Source organism: Heterodontus francisci, chromosome 4 (assembly GCF_036365525.1).
Source record: "Heterodontus francisci isolate sHetFra1 chromosome 4, sHetFra1.hap1, whole genome shotgun sequence".
NCBI classification, from domain to species: Eukaryota; Metazoa; Chordata; class Chondrichthyes; order Heterodontiformes; family Heterodontidae; genus Heterodontus; species Heterodontus francisci.
In genome coordinates, this window is record NC_090374.1 from 202,324,858 (window position 1) to 202,347,315 (window position 22,458).

Here is a 22,458-nt window from a genome sequence, read left to right on the forward strand (position 1 = left end):
CGAGATGAGAAATGATAAAGGCAAGAAGTCACTTGTGGGAGTGGTGTACAGGCCACCTAACAGTAACCACATGATAGGACAGAGTATAAAGAAAGAAATAATGGGAGCTTGTCAAAAAGGTACGGCATAAATCATGGGGGATTTTAAATCTACATATGGATTGGAAAAATCAAATGGACAAAGATGGCATAGATGAGGAGTTTGTGGAATGTTTTGGGATGGTTTCTTAGAACAGAACACTTTGGAGCCAATCAGAGAGCAGGCTGTACTAGACCTGGTATTGCGCAACAAGATAGGTTTAATTAATAGAAACACAGAAACAGAAAATAGGAACAGGAGTAGGCCATTCTGCCCTTCGAGCCTGCTCCACCATTCATCATGATCATGGCTGATCATCCAACTCAGTAACCTGTTCCCGCTTTCCCCCCATATCCTTTCATCCCTTTAGACCTAAGAGCTATATCTAACTCCTTCTTGAAAACATACAATGTTTTGGCCTCAACTGCTTTCTGTGGTAGTGAATTCCACAGGCTCACCACTCTCTGGGTGAAGAAGTTTCTCCTCATCTCAGTCCTGAAAGGTTTACCCCGTATCCTTAGACTATGACCCCTGGTTCTGGACTCCCCCACCATCGGGAACATCCTTCCTGCATCTACCCTGTCAAATCCTGTTAGAATTTTATAGGTTTCTATGAGATCCCCCCTCACTCTTCTGAACTCCAGCGAATACAATCCTAACCGACTCAATCTCTCCTCATATGTCAGTCCCGCCATCCCAGGAATCAGTCTGGTAAACCTTTGCTGCACTCCCTCTATAGCAAGAACATCCTTCCTCAAATAAGGAGACCAAAACGGCACACAATATTCCAGGTGTAGCCTCACCAAGGCCCCGTATAATTGCAGCAAGACATCCCTGCTCCTGTAGTCGAATCCTCTCACTGTGAAGGACAACATACCATTTGCCCTTTTTACCGCCTGTTGCACCTGCATGGTTACCTTCAGTGACTGGTGTACGAGAACACCCAGGTCTCGCTGCATATTCCCCTCTCAGTTTATAGCCGTTCAGATAATAATCTGCCTTCCTGTTTTTGCTACCAAAGTGGATAACCTCACATTTATCCACATTATACTGCATCTGCCATGCATTTGCCCGCTCACACAACTTATCCAAATCACCCTGAAGCCTCTTTGCATCTTCCTTACAACTCACCCTCCCACCCAGTTTTGTGTCATTTGCAAATCTGGAGATATTACATTTAGTTCCCTCATCTAAATCATTAATATATATTGTGAATAGCTGGGGTCCTAGCACCAATCGCTGCGGTACACCACTACTCACTGCCTGCCATTCAGAAAAAGACCCATTTATCCCTACTCTTTGTTTCCTGTCTGCCAATCAATTTTTTATCCATCGCAATACACTACCCCCAATCCCATGCGCTTTAGTTTTACACACTAATCTCTTATGTGGGACTTTGTCGAAAGCCTTCTGAAAGTCCAAATAAACCACATCCACTGGCTCCCCCTCATCAACTCTACTAGTTACATCCTCGAAGAATTCTAGTAGATTTGTCAAGCATGATTTCCCTTTCGTAAATCCATGCTGACTCTGTTGGATTCTACCACTGTTCTCCAAGTGCTCTGCTATAAAATCTTGGATAATGGACTCTAGAATTTTCCCCACTGACGTCAGGCTGACTGGTCTATAATTCCCTGCTTTCTCTCTAACTCCCTTTTTAAATAGTGGGGTTACATTAGCTACCCTCCAATCTGTAGGAACTGTTCCAGAGTCTATAGAATCTTGAAAGATGACCACCAATGCATCCACTATTTCTAGGGCCACTTCCTTAAGTACTGTGGGATGCAGACCATCAGGCCCTGGGGATTTATCGGCCTTCAATCCCATCAATTTCCCCAACACTATTTCTCTACTAATACTGATTTCCTTCAGTTCCTCCCTCTCACAAAGCCCTGTGTTCCCCAACATTTCTGGTATGTTATTTGTGTCCTCCTTTGTGAAGACAGAACCAAAGCATGCATTTCGTTGGTCAGCCATTTCTTTGTTCCCCATAATAAATTCCCCTGTTTCTGACTGTAAGGGACCTACATTTGTCTTCACCAATCTTCACATACCTATAGAAACTTTTACAGTCAGTTTTTACGTTCCCCGCAAGCTTACTCTCGTACTCTATTTTCCCCTTCTTAATCAATCCCCTTGGTCCTCCTTTGCTGAATTTTAACCTGCTCCCAATTCTCAGGTCTGTTGCTTTTCTGGTGAATTTGTATGCCTCTTCCTTGCATCTGATGCTATCTCTAATTTCCCTGGTAAGCCATGGTTTGGCACCTTTCCCATTTTACTTTTGCGCCAGACAGGAATAGACAATTGTTGCAGTTCATCCATGCGCTCTTTGAATGTTTGCCATTGCCTATTCACCATCATCCCTTTAAGTAACGTTTCCCAATCCATCATAGCCAACTCGTGCCTCATATCTTCATAATTTCCTTTATTAAGATTCAGGACCCTCGTCTCAGAATCAACTACGTCACTCTCCATCTTGGTGAAGAGTTCTGTCATATTATGGTCACCCATCCCCAAGGGGTCCTGCACAACTAGATTGTCAATTATTCCTCTCTCATTACACAATGACCTCATAGTGAAGGCGCCTCTAGACAGTCTTGATCATCATATGATTGAATTTTACATTCAGATTGAGGGAGAGAAGAGTGGGTCTAAGACTTGTATTTTAAACTTAAATAAGGGGAATTATGAGGGCAGGAAAGCAGAACTAGCAAAAGTGAACTGGCAAAGTAGGTTAAGGATAGGTCAATAGAGATGCAGTGACAGACATTTAAGGAGATATTTCAGAATTCACAGAATAGATACATTCCAACGAGAAAGAAAAATTCCGAGGGGAGGGCCCACCATCCGTGGTTAACTGAAAAAGTTAAAGATAGTATCAAAGTTAAAGTAAAAGCATATAATTGCGCAAAGATGGGAGGCAGGTCAGAAGATTGGACAGAATATAAAAAGCAGCAAAAAATGACTGAAAGATTAATATGGAGGGAAAAATTAGAGTACGAGAGAAAGCTGGCAATCAAGATAGATATTTTAAAAAAGACTTAACAAAGTGAGAGTTGGTCCTATAGAAAGTGAGTGTGGGGAATTAATAAGGGAAAATAAGGAGATGGCAGATGAATTGAACAGATATCGGTCTTCACCATAGAGGATACAAGTAACATTCCAGAAATAGCTGTAAATCAAGAAATGGAAGACAGGGAAGAACTCAAGAAAATTACAATCACCAGGGAAATTGTACTGAGAAAATTGTTGGAGCTGCGGACTGACAAGTCCCCGGGCCCCGATGGACTTCATCTTAAAAGACGTGGATAATGAGATAGTTGATGCGTTGGTTTTGATTTTCCAAAATTCCCTAGATTTGGGGGAGGCTCCATTAGACTGGAAAATAGCGAATGTAACTCCTCTATTCAAAAAGGGAGGGAGACAGAAAGCAGGAAACTACAGGCCAGTTGGCTTAACATCTGACATAGGGAATATATTAGAAGCTATTATTAGAGATGTTATCGCAGGTCACTTAGAAAAATTAAAGGTAATCAGGCAGAGTCAACATGGTTTTGTGAAAGGGAAATCATGTTTAACCAAATTATTGGAATTCTTTGAGGGAGTTACATGTGCTGTGGATAAAGGGAAACCAGTGGATGTATTGTACTTAGATTTCCAGAAGGCATCTGATAAGGTGACACATCAAAGGTTATTGCTGAAAATAAAAGCTCATGTTATGGGGGATAACATTTTGGCATGGGCAGAAGATTGTCTAGCGAACAGGAAACAGGGAGTCGTTTGCTGGTTGGCAAGATGTAACGAGTGGTGTGCCACAGGGATCAGTGCTGGGGCCTCAACTTTTTACAATTTATATAAATAACTGGGATGAAGGGACCAAAGGTACAGTTGTTAAATTTGCTGATCACACAAAGATAGGGAGGAAAGTAAGTTGTGAAGAGGACATAAGGAGGCTACAAAGGGATATAGATAGGTTAAGTGAATTGGCAAAGATCTGGCAAATGGAGTATAATGTGGAAAAATGTGAAATTGTCCATTTTGGCAGGAAAAATAAAGAAGCACATTATCTAAATGGTGAGAGATTGCAGAGCTCTGAGCTGCAGAGAGATCTGGGTGTCCTCGTGCATGAACGCAAAAGGTTAGTATGTAGGTACAGCAAGCAATTAGGAAAGCTAATAGAATGTTATCATTTATTGCGAAGGGAATTGAATACAAAAGTTGGGAGGTTATGCTTCAGCTATGCAGGACATTGGTGAGACCACATCTGGAGTACTGTATACAGTATTGGTCTCCTTATTTAAGGACTGATGTAAATGCATTGGAAGCAGTTCATAGAAGGTTTACTAGACTATTACCTGGAATGGGTGGGTTTTCTTATGAGGAAAGGTTGGACAAGCTCGGTTTGTATCCGCTGGGGCTTAGAAGAGTAAGAGGTGACTGGATTGAAGCATATAAGTTCCTGAGGGGTCTTGACAGGGTGGATGTGGAAATGATGTTTCCCCTTGTGGGAGAATCTCGAACTGTTTAGAAATAAGGGGTCGCCCATTTATGACAGAGATGAGGAGAAATCTTTTCTCTCAGAGGGTTGTGAGTCTTTGGAACTCTCTTCCTCAAAAGGTGGTGGAAGCAGAGTCTTTGAATATTTTTAAGGTAGAGGTAGATAGATTCTTGATAAGTAAGGGGGTGAAAGGTTATCGGAGGTACGTGGGGATGTGAAGTTGAGGTTACAAACAGATCAGCCATCATCTTATTGAATGGCGGAGCAGGCTCGAAGAGCCCAATGGCCTACTCTTGCTCCTAATTTGTATGTTCGTAAGGTGAGAGGAGAAGTCAAGAGGGCAGTAAGACTGGCAAAGAGAGAATCTGAGAATAGAATGGCTGCTAACATAAAAGGGAACCCAAAAATCTTCTCTCAGCATGTAAATAGTAAGCAGCTATTAAGAGGTGGGGTGGGTCCTATTAAGGACAAAGGGGGTGATATATGCTTAGAGGGACAAGGCAAGGCTTGAATACTTAATGAGTACTTTATATTTATATACATATGGAAAAGCATGCTGACAAATTATTGGTATAAGCGGTGATGTAGAGGTAATTAATAAATGAGGTAAAAATCGATAGGCAGCATGTACTGGAAAGACTTGCTAAGCTTAGTGTGGATAAGTCACCTGGTCTGGATGGCTTGCATCCCAGGGTGGAGATAGTGCAGGGGCTTGCCATAATCTTCTAATCTTCCCTAGATACGGGGGTCAGGTGGCAAATGTGACACCGTTGTTCAAGAAAGAGTGTAAGGACATTCCTAGCAACAGCAGGCCAGTTAGTTTAACATCAGTGGTGGGTAAGGTTTTGGAAACAATAATCAGGAAAAAAAATGCACAGGCACTTGGAGAGGTTTGTGTTCACTAAGGAGAGTCAGCATGCATTTGTAAAAGGCAGATCATGCTTGACTAATCTAATCGAACTTGTTGATGAAGTAACAAAGAATATTAATGAAGGGAATGCTGTGGATATTGTCTCTATAGATTTTAAGAAATCATTTGACAACATAGTTCATAAAAGGCTGGTTAACAAAATTGAGGTTCAATGAATACAAGGGTCAGTGTCAGAGTGGATAAAAAATTGGCTTAAGAAAACAGCACAACAGGGTAAATGGTTGTTTTTCAGACTGGAGGATGGTAGATAGTGGTGTTCCCCAAGGACCACTGCTTTTGTTTTGATATATATAAATGACTTGGATACTGGAATACAGAGTAAAATTTCAAAATTTGCAGTTGATACCAAACTTGGTGGTGTCGCAGAGAAGATGACACCAATCAACTGTAACAGCACACAGACAGGCAAGCAAAATGGTCAGACAAGTGGCAGATGGAATTTAATAATGTGAAGTGTGAGGTGATGCAGTTTGGCAGAAGGGATTGGGAGAAGCAATATATACTTAATGCCACAGTTCTAAAGAAGTGTGCAGGACAAAGGGACCTGGGATGCATAAATCTTTGAATGTGGCAAGATATATTGAGGGTGTAGTTAGCAAAACATTTGCGATCTTTGGCTTCATAAATAGAGGTATTGCGTGCAAAAGCAAAGAAGTTATGCTAAACCTTTATAAAACTCTGGTTAGTCCACGACAAGAGTATTGCATCCAGTTCTGGTAATCACACTTCAGGGAATTTAGCTACAAGGCTAGGTTGGAGAAACTAGGGTTGGTCTCCTTGGAGCGAAAGAGGTTGGAGGGAGATTTGATAGAGGTGTACAAGAATATGACCGGTTTAGAGAAGGTAGACAAGAAAAGCTGTTCTCATTAGCTGATGATACAAGGACTAGGGGACACAGATTTAAGGCTTTGAGAAAGAGATATGGGGGGATGTGAGGAAGAAGTTTTGTATACCAGGAGTCATAGAGTCATTTACAGCACAGAAGGAGGCGATTTGGCCCACTGAGTCCACGCCAGCTCTCCACGGAGCAATCCAGTCAGTCCCACTTCCCCACTCGATCCCTGTAGACCTGCAAGTGTATTTTATTCATGTGTCCATCCCATTTCTTTTTGAAATCATTGATTGTCTCTGCTTCTGCCACCCGCGTGGACAGTGAGTTCCAGGTCATTACCACTCACTGCATACAAAAATTCTTCCTCACATTCCCCCTGCATCTCTTAAGTGGTAATGGCCTGGAACTCGCTGCCTACGAGGGTGGTGGGAGCAGATACGATGAATGATTTCAAAAGGAAATTGGATAGGCATTAAGAGAAATAAACCTGCAGGGCCACAGGGATAGAGCAGGAGAATAGAACTGACTGTATTGTTCTACAGAGAGTTGGCATGGACTTGATGGGCCGAATGGCCTCCTTCTGTGCCGTAATGACTCAATGAAATGTGCTCAATCTTAACGACAAGCAGTCCATGAGCTTCTCCCACTTATTATTGGGCATGAGGGTGGAGAGGGCAGGGGAGAAGGGTTTAAAATGTCTTGGAAGAAAATAAAAACAGAAAATATGTAAATACTCAGCAGTTCTGGCAGCATCTATGGAGAGAGAAACAGATTTGACATTGCAGGTGGATGACCTGTTGTCTGATGTTAACTCTGTTTCTCTCTCCGCAGCTGCTGCCAGACCTGCTACTTATTTACAGTATTTTCTGTTTTTATTTCAGATTTCCAGCATCTGTATTTTGCATTTGGAAGAACATAATTGGTTAACACATTTTTAAATCTGTACTGGTCAATACTAATCTAAAAAAGGGCCTGACTGTTATTGCATTTTTAAGCAATTGTGTTTACTTAATATATAAAGGTGGGTTACACATCAATAACCCTCATCCTTGTGAAAGGAAACCTATTCTGCACATATTACTGGAATTTCAGTTTCTCCAGTCTCTTCCAAGGGAAAAATTGTCCAATAGCTTGTTTTAACTTTAAATACACAACTGTAGTCATACTTGAAACTCATTCCAATAGGAAAGCCTTGTCTATTTTCTGGCTTAACTCCATTTAACTTTCTAAATGAAGTGGACAGAACAGGACTAGATGTGTGAAGGGAATGTAGAAAATTTCTCCAATAATATCCCTTTTTGAAAATTCCCCTTCAAGCAGCTTCTACTCCTTAGTACAAAGTGTGAAAAAAACTGCAAGCTCCTAGGTTCATGTCACAAAACAAACACGCCTATGGATAACATAAATCACAGAAAAATACAAACATTAATAAAAGTCACTGTGTCAACACTGCTACACAATTCGCTCCTGCTGGCTCCGGGTCGGGTAATCAAATCACAGAATTACATTGCCTAATTTCAGGTACCAGTGAAAACTGTGCCATTGTTGCTTCCCAATGGATAATGTAATGTAATTGTATAATTACACTTGCATTGATATTGCAACATTAAGTGTTTAAATTTTGTTTCAGCAGCAAGTAACTGCTGGTGTAGTTAGAGAAAATTACTGAAAAAGTTGTTCAATGTTGCAACCAGGGAGATGAGGAACAATCCTCAGTGATATGGGCGGCACAGTGGCGCAGTGGTTAGCACTGCAGCCTCACAGCTCCAGGGACCCGGGTTTGATTCAGGGTACTGTCTGTGTGGAGTTTGCAAGTTCTCTCTGCGTGGGTTTTCTCCGGGTGCTCCGGTTTCCTCCCACAAGCCAAAAGACTTGCAGGTTGGTAGGTAAATTGACCATTATAAATTGTCACTAGTATAGGTAGGTGGTAGGGAAATATAGGGACAGGTGGGGATGTTTGGTAGGAATATGGGATTAGTGTAGGATTAGTATAAATGGGTGGTTGATGGTCGGCACAGACTTGGTGGGCCGAAGGGCCTGTTTCAGTGCTGTATCTCTAATCTAATCTAATCTAATCTAAAAAAATATATAAAGAGTAGGTCAAAGTGAGGCTTTTTTTTCTAAAAGGACAAGATTTTGTATAACATTATACAAACTGACAGACATGAGAGGGCTTCTTGCAAGGTATTACTGCTCGAGTCCAAATGCAGAAAACAATAAGGGGTAGAGTTTCTGGTTTGGGCACAACTGAGAAATGGAGCCCAAAATGCACTTGAAATTGCATTGATTAAAGTTACACTTCAATTTTCTGCTAAAATTCATTTGCATAATCACAAACGTTAAATCTTCAATGAACTAGTACAATCAGACAACATAATAGTTCCTTTTCTTTCCATTAAAAAGTATTCCTTGATGTCTTTAAGAGCAGTTTTATTAATACATCTGAAAATGGGTTTATCATCAAAAATAAGCATTTTTAAGAAGGGTGTCCAGTCAGGTGAGCAACCTGATTTACAATCGCTGAAAACAATTTTAAAAAATCCAGAATCATTTAATAGTGTCATTGGTCAGCAACTTAAATCACTTTTCATTTGAAAAAACTTTTAAAATGTGCCTTATGGTGCCTGTGTGCCTAAGAAAATGAGCACAATTTGAAAAGCCTCCTCAAACTAGCACAATCAGCAGAATCTCGCAATCTTGATTTGGGGGTGGGCGTGGCCGATTTTGCTGGCAGGGCCTAATTCGGGCAAATTGAATCGTGAACCAGCATAAAAGATCACGGGAAACATGAGCCAAGTGGCTTTGGGCGTAACTCACTTATGTTTTAAATTTTCTGACCTTTTGCAATTGTTCGGTCGACTCTGCCCAGATCACACTAGAATCTGGGCACAAAACTAGTGGAAATCTGCTGAAATTCTACCCTTAAATTGTTATTTCAACAATTCAGAAACATTTTGACAAATACTCCAGGTTGCAAGCTGTAATTACAGTTTGGCGATAAACCAACAATTCCTAATACATGCGTCTTTTTCTGGAAATCTTAAAAGAAAATCTTGGATCATATTTGCAGTATGGTGTGTACATGCACTTCCATCAACTGAATATTGGAAAACTATTGTAAGGCCATTTTCTGAAGCTGGAAGGGTGACTGCAAAATGTGCCATTTTGAGTGAGAGAAAAATCATGAGGAAAAACATCACCCAGGCATCCTGAGAGTTGGTTGCCAACCCACTCTCTTGGCCTATTTTGGTAAGTGGCATCATTAATTTCTATAGAAAACACAAATAAGATAAATGTTTTACAAAAATGCCGAGAGTGGAATTGCTACATGGCTTGGTGACCTGTACAACAGTTCAAATAATGTAACATACTACATTTTGGTAACTGCTTTTGGGGCAAGGCAGGTGCATTTGAAATTTAACATCACCACAAGTCATCAATAGAAAACTGAACCAATTTTCTTACCTCTTTTACTTTTGTTAGAGGCTGGAGGTAGTAATACTGGCAGAAATTGAGAACTAATGTGAGGAAACTCAAGAACTCTGTGTAGAAACATAGCAGTAGGAACAGCCAGTGATTGTCCTCTCCAACACAATTATTTATCCTGTAAAGAAACGGTTTTGCACATATGTTTGAGGGAGGGGGAGGAAGTGGAAAAATAAATTTAAACTCTTGCATTCACAATAATACAAATAAGATCAGTAAATTCAAAAAAGTTAATCTGAACCAAAAATCTTAATGCAATTTGATTGATATAGTTTCTGATCAATGAATTCTTCAATTGGATCCTGGATTTCAGATAAATCCCTTGCAATTAATGTTCTTCTCTGACCACCATCTCTATTTAGTGACCTACAGCTTTCATTCAGAGAGACAATGGCCAAATAGAAGGCAATTGATGACACAGTGCAGCATGACTACAGCTCATATTAATGCATGGCTCGTAAGGTATCAGCATGAAACCTTATCCCTAAAGTGGGTTGAAACAAAAACATCAATAAATCAGCACTCAATTTAGATGTACAGGTCAGATTTCAGCTGGTCCCACTCAGCGTCTAAGCACTACATGAAGGGAGGGTATGAAGATAAATACTTTGCAGCTGGAAGTGATGTTCAGACAGTTGTGGGGTTAAGTTCCACTCCAGAGCCTTGAACACATAATGTAGATTGACACTTTCAGATAAGACACTAAACAGCACTCGATTTGTTATTTAAGGTAGATGTAAAAGATCACATAGTGCTTTTTGAAAAAGAGCAAGAAAGTTCTTCCAGTGTTCTGGCTAATATTTCTGCCTCAACCAGCACCACTGAAACAGATCATCTGTTCATTTGGTTGGTTGGCATCTTTCCAGGCAGGTTCTGCCACAAGTGCTGCACATGAAGCTGCCAAGTGACGGTGTGAGTTGTTGTTTTTGACGTTGGTGCCTGTTGTCAAACTGCTGTAGCCACTGGTCGTCGTGGTAGTGCACACCAGTCCACAGAATGTGTCGGCATTTCCCTCTTTCACCAGCTAGTGACTCCCAGATGTGATAGTCAACATTTAGAGCCTTCATGTCACGCCTGCTCTGTTCATTTATTCCATTGCTATTTGTGAGCCCTTGCTGGGTGCAAACCAGCTGTGCTTTTCCAACATTAAAACAGTGACTGCATTTCTAAAATACTTCATTGGCTGGGAAGTGCTTTGGGAGATCCTGATTTCATGAAAGGTGCTATATAAATGCAACCTTTTTCTTCTTTCTTTCTGATGTTGTTTGTTGGAAAATGTTACTCTCCCTAATTATTAATGCAAATGTGGAAAAATTAGTTTCAGTAACAGATCTGAAAAACTGCACGCAATATGAGGAGAGAAAGAATGTGGACAGTCTATTAGATCAGGGGTGGCATTGGGAAGTCAATTGTTTAGCTTTTTGATTTTCTTTAGGAAGGACTGGGAGAAGGGGAGGAAAAGAGATGAAATTACTCAGGTAGTAACAAAAGGAAATGAGCAATCCAGATGGCCATTTCCAGTTGTCATTGTGCACAGTTAACTGTTCTACATCTCTGATATACATGCTTATTATATGTGAGGTTTATGTGCACACATGGAAAAACACACACACACACACTAGTTGATCTCTCGTGGCATTGCACAAAAGGAATCAAGAGTAAATGCAGTCTTCGTCCTACGTGACTGTGATAAAGGTAATCTTTCCCTCATCGTCCTTCTCCCATCTGCAACCTTTGACACAAATGACCACACCATTTTCCTCCATCACCTCTCCATTGTCATCCAGCTAGGCGCGACTGCTCACACCTGTTTCCATTCTTATCTATCCAATCATAGTCAGAGAATCACTTGCAATGGCTTCTCTTCCTGCTCTTACACCGTTACCTCTGGTGTTTCCCAAGGATCTATCCATGGCCTCCTTCTATTTCTCATCTACATGTTGAGCCTCAGCGATACCATCCAAAAGCACAGCGTTAATTTTCACATGTATGCTGACGACACCCAGCTCTACTTTACCACCACCTCTCTCGACTCTTCCACTGTTGCTAAATTATCAGACTGCTTATCCGACATTCAGTACTGGATGAGCAAAAATCTCTTCCAATTAAATATTGGAAGGACTGAAGCCATTGTTTTCAGTCCCCGATCCAAGCTCCATTCTCTAGCTTCTGATTCCATCCCTCTCACTGGCAAGTCTGAGGTTAAGCCAGTCTGTTCGCAATCCTGGTATCATGTTTGACCCCGAGATGAACTTCCGACTTCATTCATACCATCGCTAATATCGCCCATTTCCACCTCCGTAACATTGCCCGACTTCGCCCTGTCTCAGCTCCCTACTCCTGAAACCCTCATTCATGCCTTTGTTACCTCTAAACTTGACAATTCCAACGTACTCCTGGCTTGTTGCCCACATTCTACCCTCTGTAAACTTGAGGTTGGATAAGCAGTCAGGTCATCCAAAACTGCTGCCCCTGTCATAACTTGCACCAAATCCCATTTACCAATTCCCCCCTGTGCTCACTGACCTACATCGGCTCTCGGTCAAACAATGTCTTGATTTTAAAATTGTCATCCTTGTTTTCAAATCACTCCATGGCCTCACCCCTCCCTATCTCTATAATCTCCTCCAGCCCACAACCCACCAAGATATCTGTACTCCTCGAATTCTGGCTGCTTGAGCATCCCAATTTTAATCGCTCCACCACTGAAGGCCATGCCTTCAGCTGCCTCGGCCCTAAGCTTTGGAATTCCCTCCCTACACATCTGTCTCTCTACCTCACATTCCTCCTTTAAGACACTTCGTAAAACCCATCTCTTTGACCAAGTTTTGATCATCTAACCTAATGTCTCCTAGGTGGCTCAGTGTCATATTTTGTTTTATAATGCTCCTGTGAAGTGCCTTGGACATTTTATTAGGTTAAAGTTGCTATATAAATACAAGTTGTTGTTCATGTGAAGATCAGAGATAATTATCTCAGAGTATACATACATAAGCCATTTAAGTAAGATACTAGTCAATCTATTATGTCACTGAACATGGGAATGGTGAAGCAGGGTTAGAAAGCAGGGGTGGGCATTGGACCAGGGCTGTAAACTAATTCAGTTTCCATTTTAAAGTAATACTGTTCTTATTTCCTTTCTAAATTCCTACATTCAAATTAATGATGGAAGCTGTTTTATGTAAACTTGTCACATTGTAGTTACACCCTCCAACTATTGTCATCTCTTATCCTGGAGAATATGGATTATTGGAATCAATTTGTTTTAATATGGGATTGTTACAGGCTTCAGCAGCATTCCAATATTTGCCATATCAAAACTCAGCAAATGCATAATATATGAAAAATATACTTGCTGTCTACAAAATCTTATTTCCTGTTGTCCCTTTTTTCTTACAATTTTGCACCAACGTTTTCCATTATAATTTTTTTAAGCATTTATTTGTTCATAAGATGTGAATAACACTGGAATTGCCAATAACACTTGTTTGGCTTGCTGAGCCACTTCAAGCCATTAAGAATCAATCACCTAACATAGAGGTGGCTGGTTCCTTTCTTCAAAAGATATGAATGACCCATTGGGTTTTTTTTAATGACAACCCAGTAGTTCTTAAAGTCATTCCTCTGGTTCTATATTAAATTCAATTTCACACCTTGCTGGAATTTGAAATTATGACTTCTGGGATGCAGCACAATCACGAGGCTATCATAAGGCGTGGAACACCCTGCCTGCAACAGTAGTAGACTCGCCAACTTTCAGGGCATTTAAGTGGTCATTGGATAGACATATGGTTGAAAATGGAATAGTGTAGGTCAGATGGTTTCACAGGTCGGCGCAACATCGAGGGCCGAAGAGCCTGTACTGTGCTGTAATGTTCTAATTCTGATTCTTAAATTCTAATCACAAGCTTCTGTCTGTATTCATAATAGATTTTGCCTATAGACACATAACTCTGTGATTATTTTATCTGGCCACTGGGTTTCCCACTAATTCTTCAAAATCCTTTTGAATTTCTTCTTCAATTGCCATTTTCCCCTTCTGTAACTGAAATTTCTAAAGCTCCAAGCAGCAGTTTAAAATAATAAGATGCATTTAAGTTTTTACTGGAGTAGCTCAGCCACTCTCAAAAGCCTGGGTTCAAACTAGATATTTTTGCCCAAAGCCATGGCTCGGAACTGTGTTTGGATTGTGCGGTCTGGGTGCATGCAGTGTATCTAATTTCCCAAGACACATCAGTATCAGTCAGCTGGAATGAGATATTCTTCCCTGGCTCCTAGCCGTTTCTGCCTCAAATGTTTCCCAAATTATTTAAAGTAATGTTAGAGGACAAGTTTCAATTTCCATTCAACTAAAATTTATACTGAGTGTTTTGCAATACTCCTCCATGCACAAATGGTGAGGTCTGAGCAGCCCCGGATTATGGGCCTTGAACCTCATCATCAAAGCAATGCTAAGGTAGGAGGCGACACAAGCAAAGTGACTCCCATTCACTTCAGTCCTGTTCGGGCTTCTTGGTGCCATAATCAGTCAAATAGCTGTAACATGACTACATAGAGAACAGGATTGGCAACTAACTATTGCCAGATATAACACATTTAGAAAGGAAAGGGATGGAAGGAGGTGAGATGGAGTATCTGTACTAGTTGAATATAAATAATGGCCATCAAAGAAAAAAGTTATAACTAGCAACGTAGATACTGAATCCATATGGACTGAGTTAAAAGACAAGAGATACATCAACCTGCTAGAGGCATAATATAGTCTGTCAAATAGTGGAGGGTAATTGTAGGAAGAAATATGTAGGCAAATCTATGACGCGAGTAGCAGCTGTTGAATAATAATCATGGGATATTTAAACTACAAATAAACTGGCAGGAAGAAGGAGTGAAAGGAGAAAAGGGAATCAAATCTTTACAATACATATAGGACTCAAAGAACAAAGAACAGTACAGCACAGGAACAGGCCATTCGGCCCTCCAAGCCTGCGCTGATCTTGATGCCTGTCTAAACTAAAACCTTCTGCACTTCCGGGGACCGTATCCCTCTATTCCCATCCTATTCATGTATTTGTCAAGATGCCTCTTAAACGTCGCTTTCGTACCTGCTTCCACCACCTCCCCCAGCAGCAAGTTCCAGGCACTCACCACCCTCTGTGGAAAGAACTTGCCTCGCACATCCCCTCTAAACTTTGCCCCTCGCGCCTTAAACCTATGTCCCCTAGTAACTGACTCTTCCACCCTGGGAAAAAGCTTCTGACTATCCACTCTGACCACGCCACCCATATCTATCATGCCACCCCTCCACCTCCGTCGTTCCAGTGAAAACAATCCGAGTTTATCCAACCTCTCCTCGCAGCTAATACCTTTCAGGCCAGGCAACATCCTGGTAAACCTCTTCTGTACCCTCTCCAAAGCCTCCACATCCTTCTGGTAGTGTGGCGACCAGAATTGTACGCAATATTCCAAGTGTGGCCTAACTAAGGTTCTGTACAGCTGCAGCATGACTTGCCAATTTTTATACTCTATGCCCCGATCAATGAAGACAAGCATGACATATGCCTTCTTGACTACCTTATCCACCTGCGTTGCCACTTTCAGTGATCTATGGACCTGTACACCCAGATCTCTCTGTCTGTCAATACTCCTAAGGGTTCTGCCATTTACTGTATACTTCCCACCTGTATTCGACCTTCCAAAATGCATTACCTCACATTTGTCCGGATTAAACTCCATCTGCCATTTCTCCGCCCAAGTCTCCAACCGATCTATATCCTGCTGTATCCTCTGACAATCCTCATCACTAACCGCAACTCCACCAACCTTTGTGTCGTCCGCAAACTTACTAATCAGACCAGCTACATTTTCCTCCAAATTATTTATATATACTACAAACAGCAAAGGTCCCAGCACTGATCCCTGCAGTACACCACTAGTCACATCCCTCCATTCAGAAAAGCACCCTTCCACTGCTACCCTCTGTCTTCTATGACCGAGCCAGTTCTGTATCCATCTTGCCAGCTCACCTCTGATCCTGTGTGACTTCACCTTTTGTACCAGTCTGCCATGAGGGAACTTGCCAAAGGCTTTACTGAAGTCCTTGTAGACAACATCCACTGCCCTTCCTTCATCAATCATCTTTGTCACTTCCTCAAAAAACTCAATCAAGTTAGTGAGACACGACCTCCCCTTTACAAAACCATGCTGCCTCTCGATAATAAGTCCATTTGTTTCCAAATGGGAGTAAATCCTGTCCCGAAGAATCCTCTCTAATAATTTCCCTACCACTGACGTAAGGCTCACTGGCCTATAATGTCCTGGATTATCCTTGCTACCCTACAGATCGGAGAAGGAAGGGGAGAACAGCATCTTAGTAGTAGTGATCAGAGCATAGTAAGGTTCAAGATTAGGATTGAGAATGACATGTGTAGGCAAATAGTAAATCACAAGGAAATGAGCGTAGAATTAAAGAAGGTAAACTGGGAGAACATCTCGAAATACAAAGGGACCGAAAACAGTGGGAATTCTGGAAAAAAGTAATCAGAAGAATTCGAGAAATGTATTCCACTAAAAGCAAAGAACAAGAAAACTAATAATGAGGTATTGTGTATGGATAAAGAACTAATGGGAAATTTAATCAAAAGAAAAAGACATCTAAGAAGTACTTAGATTCTAAAGGAGAGGACAAAAGGTAAGACAACGAACGTAGGAGATGAGCTTAAAACAGCTATCAAAAAAGCAAAGAGAAATTCCAAAATCAAATTATCAAGGAATATAAAAATAAATAATAAAGTGTTCCATAAACACATAAATAACAAAATGAAAATTAAAGTAGGGTTAAGATTAACAAGTATAAACTCACACGTGGTGACAGAGAAATGGCAGAACTATTAAGTGAGTGCTTTACCTCAGTTTTTTTTTACTAAAGATGCCACTTTACCAACAAATGAGCTTAAAAAGAACTTCAATCCAGTAAGGACAGAAAGAAAGAAAGTAGCAAAACCAAGAGAATGTTAAACCAGGTCTGGAATGCATACTGAAGGAAACTAGGGAGCAGATAGCAGAGGCACTAGTTTGTATACACAAAAGTTCTACGAAAGAATGCATAGTGCCAGAGAACTAACAGACAGCGAATGTTGTTCCTATATACAAAAAAGGAGACAGAACAAAACCTGGAAACTACAGACCATGCAGTTTAACTACAGTGACAGGAAAGACACTGGAATCATAGAAACCTACAGCACAGAAGGAGGCCATTCAGCCCATTGTGCCTGTGCTGGCTCTTTGAAAGAGCAGCCGTGCTTAGTCCCACGTCCCTATGTTTTGTCTTGAACTCTCTAAGTCCCTCATCCTGAAATACCTGTTCATCTCCCTTTAAAAATTATTTATAGAATCAGCTTCCACCGCATTTTCAGGTCGGGCATTCCTGAGAAAAAAGTTCTCTCTCCAGATCTTTTGCCAATGGTTTTGCACCTACAGCCTCTAGTTATTGACTAACTCGTCAGAGGGAATAATTTTTCTCAATCTGCTTTACCACAACCTCTCACCATTTGAAAATCTCCATGAGATCACCTATACTAAACAAAGTGATAGAAGTGCATCTAGATGCAGAAAACGAGATAAAAAATAGTCAGCATGGATTCCGAAAGGCTAAGTCACAGTTAACTAATCTGGAAAATTGTTTGAAGAATAATGAAAAAGTCTGACAAAGGTAAGTCATATACTTTGATTTTCAAGTGGCCATTGATAAGGTACCACACGGTAAGTTCACGACAATAGTTGGAGCTTGTGGAGTCAGGGGTCAAAAAGCTGAATGAATAGAAAATAGGTTAAAAAAAAAGGAGGTGGTAGGGGTAAAGTGTAGTTATTCAGATTGTAGAAAGGTAGAAAATGCTGGGACCACTATTATTCATAATTTACATTAATGATTTGATCCGGGAACTCCCTACCAAACACTGTGGGAGCATCTTCACCACATGGGCTGCAGCTGTTCAAGAAGGCAACTCACCACCTTCTGAAGGCAATTAGGTAAGGGCAATAAATGCTCGCCTTTCCAGCAACACCCACCTCTCATTAACAAATAAAAATAAGTGAACAAATCATTAAAAGCAGCATTTCAGGCCAACAAAGCAATTAATACGCGAACAAAGCACTGGGATTTATTTCAAAGGGAGCAGTGAAGTTAGGATAAACTTTTATTGGACCCTGCTCAAGTTGCACATAGAATACACTGCACAGATGTGGTCTCCATACGATACGAAAGGACATAGAAGCACTGGAGAAAGTGCAAAAAAGATTTACAGGGGTGGTACCAGAACTGAGAGATCACAGCTATCAGAAAAGATTGATCAGGTTGGGGCTTTTTTCTTTAGAAAATAAAAGTCTTGGAGGAGTCCAGATAGAAGTCTTTAAAATTATAAATGGCTTGGACAGGGTAGATGTGGAGAGAATGTTTCCACTTATAGGAGAACCCAAAACAAGGGGCCATAAATACAAGATCACAGAATCACAAGATTGTTACAGATGGCCCATTCGGCCCATCGTGTCTGCATCAGCTCTTTGAATGGGCAATTCACCAAGTGCCACTCCCTGTAAACCTGCACATTTTTCCTTTTCATATAACTGTCTAATTCCCTTTTGACTGCTTCAGTTCATCCTGCCTCCACACTCTCAAGCAGCGCATTCCAGACCTTAACCACTCACAGCATGAAAAAGTTTTTCCTCATGTTACTTTTGCTTCTTTTACCAATTACGTTAAATCTGTGCCCTCTTGTTCTCGATCCTTTCATGAGTGGGAACAGTATCTCCCTATCTACTCTGTCCAGTCCCCTCATGATTTTGAATACCTCTATCAGATCACCTCTCAGCCTTCTATTATCCAAGGAAAACAATCCTAACCTCTCCAATCTATCTTTATAACTGAAGTTCCTAATCCCTGAAACCATTCTCGTGAATCTGTTCTGCACTCTGCCTAACGCCTTCACATCCTTCCTAAAGTGTAAGCCCAGAACATGCAATACTCCAGCTGAGGCGGAACTAGTGTCTTATATAAGTTCAACATAACCTCCTTGTTCTTATACTCTATGCCCCTATTAATAAAGCCCAGGATACTGTATGCTTTATTAACTGCTCTCTCAACCTGTCCCGCCACCTTTAATTATTTATGCACATATACACCTAGGTCCCTCTGCTCTTGCACCCACTTTAGAATTGTACCCTTGATTTTATATTGTCTCTCCATGCTTTTCCTACCAAAACGTATCACTTCACCGCATTGAACTTCATTGACCACCTGTCTGCCCATTCCACCAACCTGTCTGTCCTTTTTAAGTTCTACACTATCCTCCTCAAAGTACACAATACTTCCAAGTTTTGCATCATCCGCAAATTTTGAAATTGTGCCCTGTCCACCAACATCAAAGTCATTAATATATATCAGGAAAAGGGTCCCAACACTGACCCCTAGGGAACTCCAGTACAAACCTTCCTTCAGCCCGAAAAACATCTATTAACCAATACTCTTTGTTCCTGTCACTCAACCACTTCCTTATCCATGTTGCTACTATCCTGTTTATTCCATGAGTTATAACTGCTCACAAGACTGTCTTTTGAAAGTCCACGTATACCACATCAACAGCATTGCCCTCATCAACCCTCTCTGTAACCTCTTCAAAAAGCTCCAGAAAATTAGTTCAACATGATTTTCCCTTAAGAAATCCATGCTAACTTTCTTTAATTATCCTGCATTTGTCCATGTGACTATTAATTTTGTCCCAAATTAATCTTTGTAGCTGTTTCCCCACCACCGAAGATAAACTGACTGGCCTGTAATTGCTGGGCTTATCTTTTTTGAACAAGGGTGTAACATTTGCAATTCTCCAGTCCTCTGGCACCACCCGAGTCTAAGGAAGACCGAAAAATTATGGCCAATGCCTCTGCAATTTCCACTCGCACTTCCCTCAGTACTCATCCAAGTCCTAGTGCATTATCTAACCACTTGAAGTACACAAAGCTAATCCAACACCTCCTAATCAATTTTAAACCTTTCTCGTGTCTGAATTACCTCCTTTTTTTGCCATTTCCTGGATTGCATCTTCTTCCTTGAGACAGATGCAAACTATTTATTTAATACCTCAGCTATGCCCTCTGTCTCCATGTGCAAATCCCCTTTCTGGTCCCTAATTCGCCCTACACCTTCTTTTACCACCCTTTTACTATTTATATGTCTATAGAAAATTTTGAGATTCCCTTTTATGTTAGCTGCCAGTCTCTGTTCATGCTCTCTCTTTGCTTCTGCTATTTGCTTTTACACATCTCCTCTGAACCTTCGATATTCAGCCTGGTTCTCAATGGTATTCTCTATGTGGCACCTGTCATAAGCACACTTTTTTTTCTTTATCTTAATCTCTATCCCTTTTGTCATCCAGAGAACTCTAGATTTGTTTACCCTACCTTTCCCCTTCGAACATACCTTGACTGTGCCCAAACTCTCTCTTCTTTGAAGGTAGCCCATTGTTCAGCTACCATTTCTCCTGCCAACCTTTGACTCCAATTTAATCATCCCAGATATCTTCTTAGCCATTGAAGTTGGCTTTTCCCCAGTTATTATACTTACTCTGGATTTTTCTTTGTCCTTTTCCATAGTCAGCCTAAATCTAATGATACAATGATCACTGTCCCCTAAATGCTCTCCTGATACTTGATCCACTTGGCCCACCTCATTCCCAAGAACCAGGTCTAGCAGTGCCTCCTTTCTCATTGGACTAGAAACATACTATTGTAGAAAATTTTCCTGAACACACTCTAGGAACTCTTGCCCCTCACTTCCCTTTACACTACTATTATCCCAGTCTATGTTTGGATAATTAAAGTCCCCCATTATAACTACCCTATAATTTTTGCACCTCTCTGCAATTTCCTTGCAAATTTCTTCCTCTACATACTTCCCAATAGATTGTGGCCGATAAACAACACCGAGCAATGTAGCCACACCTTTTTTTTTCCTTAGCTCTAGCCAAATAGATTATGTCCTCGACCCCTCTGGGACATCCTTTTCCTGCAGCACTGCAATGCTTTCCTTAATCAATACTGCCACCCCTCCCCCTTTTTTCCCTTTCCTATCTTTCCCGAACACCTTGTATCCAGGAATATTTAATACCCAGTCTTGCCCTTCTTTGAGCCAGGTTTCTGTTATAGCCACAACATCATATTCCCACATGTCAATCTGCGCCTGTAACTCACCAATTTTATTAACAACTCCATGCATTCACATACACGCACATTACTCCTGATTTAGAGTTTATTATTTTCTCCCTTACTCTGACCCCACCTAATAACATACTAGTCTCTACTCTAGTGCTATCTATCTCTCCCAGTATTCTGTGCACCTTAGTATGCCTCTCCTGGTTTCCACACCCCTGACAAGTTAGTTTGAACCCTCCTCAATAGCCCCACAAGGAAATTTGCCCCAGTTCTGTTCAGGTCCAACCCGCCTGGCCTGTACAGGTCCCACCTTCTCCAGAACTGGTCCCAGTGCTCCAGAGATCTAAAGCCCTCCCTCCTGCACCATCTTTCCAGCCATGCATTCATCTGCACCAGATAGTTACTAATAAATCCAATAGGGAAATCAGGAGAAATTTCTTTACTCAGCATGGTGAGAATGTGATTGAAGCAAATACATTAAATACTTTCGAAAGAGAGCGAGATGAGTAGATGTGAGAAAGACATGCTGAAAGGCTGAGATGAGGTAGATGGAATGGGAGGAGACTCATGAGATGTATAAACAGCAACACAGACGAGTTGTGCCGAACAGTCTGTGTCCATGCTGCACATTCTACATAATTAATTTTGAGGGCAGCTACTCTGTAAGGCAGAAATAGAGGAACAAAGATAACGTCATAGAGATCAATCACAAAATCTGTATCTTCAAGTTGATTATTTGATCTTACGAAAAAAGTATCACTTTTTTCTCAGAATTATTGTGGCATGCTATATGCAAGACTTCTAATTACATCACTGTATCTTTTTAGATCATTAGCATCTTATAATACAGATAAAAAGAAGAAAACTGTGAAATGCTGGAATCAGCATTTAGATAGGATAACTGAGTTCTGACAAAGAAGCTCTATCTGAAGTATTAAGCCCTAACTTTTCTCTTTTCAGATACTGACAGGCTAACTGTGTTTTGCCAGCATTTCCTGTTTTTGTAACATGAATAATATTCAGGAATTGGGTTAGGTTTTCTTACACTCAATGTGGATGTGGGCCTTGACCACCAGGGGGTAGAAGTGTTTTATTAAGGTGCTGTTTCACCATGAACGCTTCTTGTTAAGGGCTTATATGTATTATTGCAGTTATTTTCTCCAAGGATGAACAAGTTGAATATCTGTGAGTGAGTTTATTTTTTTAAAATGTCCAATATCAAAATAGTGTAATCATAAAACACAGTACTATAATAATATCTTTCTACAGTAGCAGATTAAATGCTATTTATCTATGCAAAAACTATGTAAGAACGACCAAGATTTCATTGCATGGCCTTGAAAAAAATCAATCTTCTGTCTTTGAGCTGAAGATATGAGGAACACTGCCAGAAAGTAAAAGGAACATTGCCTTTGTTACTGTTATTTCATCCAC

The 22,458-nt window shown here is 40.8% G+C and overlaps 1 protein-coding gene across 3 annotated transcripts in view; it reads right to left on the reverse strand.

The window, feature by feature from the left end:
* Positions 1 to 22,458, reverse strand: part of zdhhc21 (zinc finger DHHC-type palmitoyltransferase 21) — a 229,079-nt gene that overhangs the window by 96,844 nt on the left and 109,777 nt on the right. For all 3 annotated transcript variants that reach the window (XM_068028975.1, XM_068028972.1, XM_068028974.1), the window contains one exon: positions 9,805 to 9,943. In XM_068028975.1, coding sequence (XP_067885076.1) covers positions 9,805 to 9,943 — 139 coding nt within the window. The remainder of the gene's footprint in view (positions 1 to 9,804; positions 9,944 to 22,458) is intronic.